The sequence below is a fragment of the Tasmannia lanceolata genome, unplaced genomic scaffold (genome assembly GCF_043159265.1).
Source record: "Tasmannia lanceolata isolate RefF3 unplaced genomic scaffold, GAP_Taslan_0.1 ptg000007l, whole genome shotgun sequence".
Lineage (NCBI taxonomy): Eukaryota > Viridiplantae > Streptophyta > Magnoliopsida > Canellales > Winteraceae > Tasmannia > Tasmannia lanceolata.
In genome coordinates this window covers 6,232,611-6,242,954 of record NW_027518684.1, presented here as the reverse complement: position 1 = coordinate 6,242,954, position 10,344 = coordinate 6,232,611, and the positions used below count along the sequence as shown (strand labels likewise).

General features: G+C 37.3%; 1 protein-coding gene across 1 annotated transcript; it reads right to left on the bottom strand.

Annotated features, from left to right (window-relative positions):
• Window positions 1-3,948: 3,948 nt before the first annotated feature.
• LOC143881613 (protein TIFY 10A-like) lies at window positions 3,949-6,496 on the bottom strand. The gene is made up of 5 exons (XM_077384800.1): window positions 6,196-6,496; window positions 5,620-5,812; window positions 5,042-5,256; window positions 4,475-4,532; window positions 3,949-4,132 (listed from the first exon to the last, which is right to left on the bottom strand). The coding sequence occupies exons 1-5, from the start codon at window positions 6,368-6,370 to the stop codon at window positions 4,039-4,041; spliced, it is 735 nt and encodes a 244-aa protein (XP_077240915.1). The 5' UTR covers window positions 6,371-6,496; the 3' UTR covers window positions 3,949-4,038.
• Window positions 6,497-10,344: the final 3,848 nt, after the last annotated feature.

Genomic DNA, 10,344 nt, shown 5'->3' with positions numbered 1-10,344 from the left:
GTGAGCAACCACCGTTTGAAACACCGTTTTGAACCCTCAAAATGGCGTTTTGCAAACGAATGGAGGAGGTCTGTTTGCAAAACGCCGTATTGAACGGAGTTTTTGGGCTGTGGGTTTTTACATGTTTGCCCTCACCAGAACCCATTTTTATGTATATGCATGCGATTTTATGCGTTACGTCAAATACCAAAAAAGTGGGGGTGTTAATATCATTCTTGAGGACACAAATTTGTTAAATTGTTAATATTTAATTCAAAACAAGGGGCTGCTGATATTATTATATGATCTCTTAATTTTGATTTTTTAAAGACAAAAGAATTAAAAGAAACCCTAATTTCTTACTTTCTTCATCTACTTTGCAAAGTTGCAAACCATCTCACGCCTCACTGCCTCAGCGCCTTCACTCGTCTGTCAAATCCGGCCGTTAAGAAGAAGAAGGAGAAGAACCCCAAAGGTATAGCTATATTATTTTTTTTAACAATGATGTTTAATTTTAATAGTGTTTGAATGAGATCCTATTGACCTATTAATATTGGGCCTAATGAGAGAGTAGTTGGGTTACATTGAGGCCAACCAAACAATGCCCTTTTTGGTCATTTTACCACTAAAACTCCGTTTTGGGACATTTGCAACCAAACACACAATACCTCCGTTTTGCCAAACGGAGTTTTGATTGCGTTTTAAACGCTATTTCAAATGGTACGCCAAACACACCCTTAATGTTTTGATAAACATGCGCTCCACGTGTTTGTCGTGTAGAAACACATGGAGCGCATGTTTATCAAAACATTGGAGCGCAGAAATCATTCCCCTTTCTAAAATATCCTATATTTTGTGATTTTTGATGGAACTATAAAATCCTGAAATTTTCCTAAGATTTTGAATAGTCACCTGAGATATCTTCATGTTTAGTTTCTTTTATCACAAAAATATCAAATAAAATTCACGATGTTATGTAATCCTTATTTTGTTTTTGAAATTTATATGTTTTATTTTTAAATAATTTATTTTCACATTTTGGCTGATATAAATAGGAAAATACCAAATATAACCCCAAAACTAACATAAGAATTAGGGAAATGATATTGTGAGATCCCATTTTGGAAAGGGAGGGAAAATTTTGGGTTATATTTGTGGACTCTTTTTCCAACTGTGCAGACACGTATTCAACATCTCCAAGTGGTAGGACCTTATAGGGTGGACAGGGCATGACAGTGCAGTTAGAAAACAAAACCAGGGAGGGGTGCAACTCGCTTGGGGTTGAATCCGAACCCGACCCGAGTTCCAACCCGACCCGACCTGAGGAACCTTTTTCCTGACTTGACCCGAGTTCAACCCGACCGAACCCGACTTTTTAAGCTTAATAAAATATTTTTTTTTAAAAATGTTGGTTTTCACTCAGGTCCGGTTACCCATGCCTACAACCTTAACCTGAACTCAACCTGGGCTGGGAAATCTCAACCCGAACCCGAACCCGACCCCGTCCCGAACTCAACTGGACACCCTTCCCAAACACGCAATCTGCTCCCCAATTTAGTGTTTGTAAAATGGGATTTGCTAGCGTCTATGGCAAAAGACATTTCGCGTATGGTCTGTTGCATCTGACAGCAGCCACCTCGTGAATCAAGACAAAATGAGCTGAAAAGTGAGCCTGTGTGGCTGCTGTCAAATGCAATGGACCATCCAAGAAATGCCTTTTGGCGATGATTGACGCTAGCAAATCCCTTGTAAAGTTAAATAACTTGTTAGAATTTCATGTAGCTTCTACGAAAGTTAACATAAGAACCCAAGGGGAAACCTGTCCCCTCCTTCTCAGAGTAAGCGAAGAAAATTTCATCATTGTCAGCGACGTGTACCACATCTTTCCCTACCTTCAAACCTACTACTCTCTTTTCCTCGTCACGTTTTCGGAATGGGCTACCCTTATAAGGTCAATGAGACTTGCGTGCTTCCGTCCCAAACTGTGGAAAACGCGTTCATGTAATTTTATTCCCGAATAGCACTTGCAATTTAAATTTCAAGTCGGGTACCAATTTCAAGCAAGGGAATGATACTACCCCCATAAGACATTAGCATGATCTTATGTGATAACTTAGATTTGAGGAGGGCCATTGAACACAATTCCAGAATTGCCGTTTGCCCCTTGATCGGATGATCCTAGCCTCTTGATCTATTAAACCTAGTCTAAGACACCGCCAAGAGAAATTAAAGCCCAATTGCAGAAAGAACAGATCAGATCCATTAATGTCTGGTCCTTGTATTGGTAGATTAGGTTTGACTGTTAGATTAGGCAATTATGTTCGATTTGGCAGTTAGGGTTTGATTAAAATTATCTTTTCTTAATCTTGTCATCATCTCTTACTATGTTTATCATATCTCTCCGTGCTTTATATAAGTACTGATTATTATTAATAAAAGTAAACCTAAGATTCAGTGAAATCATCATCCCCCTTACAATTGTTGTTTGGCTCTTTGATTTGATGATTGTAGTATCTTGACGTATTAGACCTTGTCTAGACGACTAAGGCTCCACAAAAAGAAACTAAAGCGCAATCTTGTCAGATGATCTTAGTCTCTTGATCTATTAGGCCTCATCTAAGGCTCCACGAAGAGAAACTTGGGCCATGTTTGGATGCTTAAGCATTCTTTATGGATGTAAAATCTATAGAAGGGTTTTGGATGTCATGTAAACTTAGGGAGGATCATAAGCTTTATTCTGTTTAGATGCAAGTTAACCTGGAGAGAGAGAGAGAGAGAGAGAGAGAGAGAGAGAGAGAGAGAGAGAGAGAGAGAGAGAGAGAGAGAGAGAGAGAGAGAGAGAGAGAGAGAGAGAGAGAGAGAGAGAGAGAGAGAGAGGATTACCTATGAAATCTTGTCTTTTTAAAGATATTTTATATAGAAAAAGAAGTGGCGCCACATCACCAGAAATGCGATTATTATACATTTTTATTGTCTGGGAATCTCTAAGGATTTTGGTGTTACTTTGGCAAACAAACACACCAAATAATTTAAAACATGCAATTTTTTTTTGCTTGCGGTGTGTTTCGATGCAGATAGTTACCTTGTAGACTAGTGGTATAACTAGTCAAAAAGGAGGATAAAACAATAGTAATGTTTGATCTACCTAGGATTTACCTAGTAGAATAGTGATAAGTAGTGTTTTGTTGCAGCATCCCTTGCAAAAGTGTTCCTTCGGCATTGGACTAGGACCATGTGGCAACCATGATGGTCCACCACATCAAATGGTCCCCATTACACTGTGTCCCTATATATATATATATATATATATATATATATATATATATGAAGAAATTGAAGCTACACCGCCGGTGTAGCTAACTTAGCTACACCGCCAGCTTAAAATACAATGGGCCCACATTGTTTTGGTGATCCAAACCATTCATTTGATTGGCCCTCACATAGATAGGGTGTCCACAAAAAATCAGCTTCATAGGATCATCCCAACCCTACGATTTGTGGAGGCAAAAATGAACGTGTAAAAACCTTCACAAATTTATCCATTTTTGCCTCCACAGTTTGAAGGGTTGGGATGATCCTATGGAGCTGATTTTTGGTGGACACCCTATCTATGTGAGGGCCAATCAAATGAATGGTTTGGATCACCAAAACAATGTGGGCCCATTGTATTTTAAGCCGGCGGTGTAGCTTCACTTTCCTCATATATATATATATATATATATATATATATATATATATATATATATATATATATATATATGTTGCACCCAATCGAACTTAAGGATGTCATAACAGAGCCATTTTTGAACTAGTTCATTTATAATTCTTTAATTATGCGATTTCACACATGTATTAAACTTTCATTTTGCAAATTAATAATTATAGTATTAATAAACTGAGCTTTAGTTTATACAATCCTAAGCGTGCTTGAAAAAGAGGAAGAAAAGACACCATCCAAAAAGGAACGGCTGTGCAACACCTTTGACTCATATTATTCAAAAGAGAACATGATTTACACGAAGAGCGAGTTAGTTTTGAAGCCGAGCCGAAAGAGACGGCTTAAGCCAAGCTGAGCCACGGCTTGCTTTCTGCCGACACCTCCGTAGTTGAACAAGCCAGGTTCTTATAGAAGTACGGTGCATTTGCATTAATCCTGAAAATATTTAAACCCAAAATGGTCATTTTAAGAAACAGAAAGAGTATCATATATCGTTTTTTTTTTTTTCTGGGAAATGATATCAGCACAACCACGTTTTGATATTTTCACTACATCATTCTTTTAGTATCTAAAGAGCAGTCAAAAGGTTATAAGAGTTACCAAAAAACTCTCTCACACAATCCTATTAAAAATTAAAAGACAAGATGGGTCTGTGCAATTATTAAAACATGGTTGTGCTGGTATCAGTTCCATTTTTTTATTGGAAAAATAAAATTCAATTATTTTACAACAGTAGCGAATAATTGGATAATTCAATTATTTAATAAATTTACCTACCTATCCTTTCTCTTCTCTAGGAACCGGTGAAGGGAGGCTTTTCTTGCAATCGGCAAATCTATTATACACAAAAGAGAAGAATAAAGTTAGTTTTCCGTCTCTTAAAAATTAAAATTTTTCAAACTTGCATGATAAAATATAAATCACAAAACCGAATACTCCAAAAGCTTGAGCAGTTGGAGATGGATTAGGCCATTACATGTGGATTATTTAAAAAAAAAATATCTCGAGGACCTTTGCTCTGATACCATATGAAACCATGGTTCTAAATTTTGACTGAAATCTGAAATTTTGGATTTCGGTCAGTACTGAAACCGAAATTGGGAATACAGTACTTTGTTTAGGCCGAAATTTGGAGAAAAAAAAAAACAAAATTTCATTTTTAATTGGTGTATCGGATAGGAAATTTCGAAATTTCGGTGAGGCCAAAGGCATTCGGAAACCGAAATTTACACCCATGAATGAAACAACCAATTACTCCAAAAGCTTAAGCTGTTGGAGATAGCGTTATTTAATCTTTCTACACTTTAACGAAATAAATACATGAATTATGGCATAAAAATGTACCTAGAGCAACGCTCTCTTGTAGCGGATTTTTGCAAAAAGATTGAGGCAGATTGAGATTATGTTGTGGGAAATTTCCATTGCCGGAAATCTGTGAGCTTCCCATGCTGGCTAGAAGCATGAGTTGCTTTGCCTTGTCCTCCGCAAAATTGTCGAACACTAGTTCTTTTCCCGCATAAAATATCGTCATTTGGGCTGTTTTGGGCTCGGTTGCAGTGCTGAAAAATAATAACAATCATAAAAGAAAAATCAGTAGAAGCTCCAGTTTTGATAATAATGAATCACATTTTCTAAGGGTGACGATAAATTCGCACTCTCTGTAGGATAATTCGCCCTCCTTTTAAATTGATTTTGAAGTCAAAAAGGTTAAAGTCTGGTGCGAATTTATCATCTCCCTTTCTACATGGATAGTCATGCAAAATCCAACCTAATTGCTTTGAAAGTTGTTAATTGACCAAAATAGCCTTAGGAGGATTTAAATTGTTTGGCAAATCTACATTGCGTATTTTCCTTATTCGAATCCAATCTCATTTTCCTTTAAATACAAAAAAATGGCAAAGATTGGATTTTTCCGATCTTACCTAAAATGGCCACTGTTCTTGTAATCTTCCTTGGAGATGGAGGGACCAAAATTGGAAAGCTGTGGAAACGTGTTCATGGATTTGGCGTTTGTGATTGACAAGTCCTCGAATTGTGTAGAAACTTCCCCTCCAGCTATTTCCATTTTAGCCAATAAATTCCTTGTTTCTATCGGACGAATTGTTTCAGATCTCTCTGAAAAATTATCAGAAAGAGGAAATAAATTCGATTAGTTATCAATAATGCATAAAAGATATGAGGGGTGGAAGTTTGGCCCTGTCAGCCCTGAATGCTAAATACAAAAGGAACAAAGGATCTCATGTTTCACAACATGAATGCTAAATACAATATCAGGAGCTGCAAAACATAATTCGCACTAGAGAATCACAAGTTTTTTTCCAGAAATTATCAAGAAAAGTATAAAAAAACACCAATCTTTACCAGAAAAATCAAATAAATTTGCAAATCCTTGTAAATCGACCAGAGAGGCACAAATTTTTATTTTTTATTTTTAAAAAAAAAAATAATCTAAACAAGAGGTTGTTAACATCTAAAGAGGGAGAGGAACATGTTCATACCTTTCATTTCCGAATTGCAATTTATTCCAAGGCCGAGATCTCCGAAACTCTTTTTCTCATTGAGATACTGGCTCAAGAGGCTGCATGTTTGAGAAAATTTGGACTTTTCCGGCACTTTCATCATTCTCCGGCCGGAAAACCTCTTTCCGTCTGAAAATTCCGCCAATACCGCCATATTCTCCGGCGAAAAAATCGGATTTTATCCTTCAAAGAAATCGAACAAACGGATCTAGTCTTTTTCAGTTAAACTCTTTCTCGTTCTGTGACTCGTGATCTGATGAAGTTTTTTTTTTTTTTCGTACTTCTCGTTATATAGTCTTTGAGTTTCTGTTTGTGATTTCAAACACGTGTTTTTGAAGGTCGTCGTTGGGGCTGACGTAGGTGTGGCTGTATCACACATTCGGTTTCTGTGCCACGTGGTGGATTATTATTGGATGGATACGGGTGGATATTTTCTCCTGATTGCTTTCTCACGGGCATTTCTCCAACACACTTTCTTCGTGTTGAATTCTCAACGTTGCCGTTTTCTGCACGTGATTCGTGTGTTTTCTGTGCCTCTTTCTCATGAATACCATTATTTATTTATTAGGAAACTCTTTCAAAACGGAACCTTCTTTAAATGACGGATTTTGTTATTTCCTCGATTTGTTTTAGCGTTCGGTGGAGATTCGAGCCCACTTCCCCGTGTTCTTGTGCAATCTTTTTCCATGATTGCACAAGAACACTCAGTGGACAGTGGAATCCCCATCCAACTATTATATATATATATATATATATATAGAGAGAGAGAGAGAGGAAAATGATTGTGAGCTTGAAGCTCATATAGCTTATATGAGCTTGAGGGCCCAAACACATGGGTCCCACATTTTTTGTGGTAATCCAAACCATTCATTTGTAAGGCCCCATCACAGATAATGTGGAGGTAAAATGGATGTCTTTAAACCTTCACAAATTAGTCCATTTTTTGCCTCCACAGTTCGAATGGTTAGAATGATCCCCAATGTGATTGGGCGCTTAAGCTCACCATCACCAACACTTTCCTCTCTCTCTCTCTCTCTCTCTCTCTCTCTCTCTCTATATATATATATATATATATATATATATATATATATATATATATATATATATATATATATATATATATATATATAGAGGTGTAGCTAACTTAGCTACACCAACGCCTTAAAATACAATGGGCCCCACATTGTTTCGGTGATGCAAACCATTTATTTGATGGACCCTTACATAGATAGGGAAAATCGGCTCCATAGGATCATCCCAACCCTACGATTTGTGGAGGCAAAAATGGACGTGTAAAAGCCTTCACAAATCTGTCCATTTTTGCCTCCACAGTTTGAAGGGTTGGGATCATCCGATGGAGCTGATTTTTTGGGCACACCTTATCAATGTGAGGGCCTATCAAATGAATGGTTTGGATCACCCAAACAATGTGGGCCCACTGTATTTTAAGCCGTCGGTGTAGCTAAGTTAGCTACACGTATGTGTAGCTTCACTTAACTCTCTCTCTCTCTCTATATATATATATATATATATATATATATCTCCTCTTTTTCCTTTTGACAGCCCCCTTGTAGTGTAAAAGAGTAATCACTAGAAGGGGGTGTCCCAAGTAAAGAAAAGGGGCAAATATATCATTTCCTATCATCCAAACCATTCATTTGTTGGGTCCTGACTATAGGGCGTCCCTAGAAAATCTTCGCCATAGGACAATGCTAATTGTCCAATGGAGAAGATTTTCTGAAAACACCCTGCTACATTAGGGCTTAAAGTACATGGTGGTCTACTTGGTAGGATGATCTAAACAATTCATTTGATGGGCCACATTGCAAATAGGTTGTAGCCCGTAAGCCATCTCCATAGGATGATCCTAACCTTTCTATCAATAGACGGATTGCATATTATGACAATCTCTACGGATCAGAGGGTTAGGAAAAGGGAAGTGATATATCTGCCCCTTTTGATCACCGGGAACGCCCCCTCTCAGTGTATCAATGACTAAAGAGGGGCTGTTGTACTTATGTCAGAAGAATTCAATGCCCCTGATTGCCACAAACATTGACAGGGGGTGTTCCTAGTGATCAAAAGGGGCGGATATATCATTTCCCTTAGGAAAATCATATGAAGATGATTTTCCTATTTACATTGTTGCATAATAGAATTGGATCATCCTTTAAAGTGGGCCCAACTGTACTTTTTGAAAATTACTAGACTTTATGGCCACACACCTACAAATTCTGCTAAAATATATAAGGTATTTCACGGATGGTTTGTTCCATCTGATAGCTGCCACAGAGGCTCACTTTTCAGCAAATTTTGTCTTCATTCACGAGGTGGCTTCTGTCAGATGCAACAGATCATCTGCAAAATGCCTTTTGTCATTAGTTTTCTTTCCAAGAATTTTATTTTATATAAAAACATTTTCCCTAAGAAATTCGGTTCGTCTCCCGCGGAAACATGCATGAGGCGAGGCCAACTATTTTACACCTGGTATCCTAAAGTGTTGAAGAATGCAGCGTAAGGGTTGTAAGGATGAGGGGGGGAAAATCTTCAAAGTTCCTACGTTTGGATCACTTATTTAATTTTAGTGGAATTTTTTTCTAGAATCCAAAATTTTTCCTGTTTTCTGGTAATTTATTCTTGTTGACCCTTAAAATTTTCTTCTCGTCGAATATTTTTAAGGAAATTTTTTTAAAGAATTTCTTCCTAGATCCAATAGCTAGCCCTTAATTTCTGAATTGTCCATTTATAGATCACAGGTTGTGTCTCAATAATGCTAGGAAACCGGTTTTAGGAGACGGAAACAAAAGGGTTGTTGCCACCGCATCACAAGTTATGTACAACCAGTCCTTCAGTTTAGGAAAATCACCCAAAAAGTGTTTTTTATTGCACAAATGGCATGTTATCTGGCTGGTTTCTCCCATTTGTCTTACTCTCAGTTACATATTATTTCCTTCAATAAATGAAGCAATTTGGTTAATGTTTTTCTTATGGGTAAGTTGGGGTTAGGCGGACCCCTAGGTACGAGCATATCAAATAAAGAAAGATGATACAATATCAGGATCAAGATCATTACCCAATCCTTAGAACAATCTCTAAGGAAGAGGGCAGTACAACCAGAGTTATGAAACCCTCGAGAATAAACTCAAAACAGGTAAAGGAAAAGAACATGCACTGTTAACTAACCAACTTCTCCATTAGCTTAAGCTGTTGGAGAAAGGCGTTATTTATCTTTTATACTTTAACACTCCCCCGCACGTGTGGCCCACTTGGCAAACACGTGGCACATGTGATCCCACTTTGGGCCGACCATCACATGTGGATTTTTGCTATCTGGGAGGTTTGAACTCGATACCTTTAGCCGAGCTGCGATAAAAAAGGTCTAACATCCTCCGGCTAGCCTTCCTTATTCGTTGGCTCTTCATCAACTACTGAATCTTTGGGGATTCTATTTTTCTTTGATGGAGGAGTTTTACTTGGCTTGATGTTGGTTTGATGTAGGTGGTTCCATCCACGATTGTCTCATATAGCATGGCCAAATGGCTCACACCATATCGTAAAAATTGATTCTCACCATTGATCTTCAAATTGAGTTTCTGTATAACCTTTTCTTACTAGCAATTTGGATGTATCAAAAAAATTTATTAGAAATTTTTTTCCATTGAAAATAAATATTCCCTGTTTGGTAAACAAATTTTCTATGTATTTAGTTTCTAAAATTGAAATATTTTGCTGTTTTCAAAGAAAACTGCAAACCTATCAACATGACCTTGGAATTTTTTTTCCATGGAATATTTTTTCCATAATTTTGTCTGTAGATCCAAAAACTCTTTTACTACATGTACGCTGATCTCTCTCTATAGAACACTCTTTAGAGGCTCACGTGATTAGTGTTAACGTATAAAAGATTATATAAATGACGCCATATCCAACAGCTTAGGCTTTTCTAATAATTGGTAGTTTCACATGGTTTCATAGCAATTACCCTAGCTGTGTTCAATACTCCTTGATATTAAAATTCCACGTGTAATGGCCAACCCTAAAAAGAGGGTCCACACTTGAGCTTGAAAGAAGGGGGGGTGTTAAAGTATAAAAGATTAAATAAGGCCATCTCCACCAGCATAAGCTTTT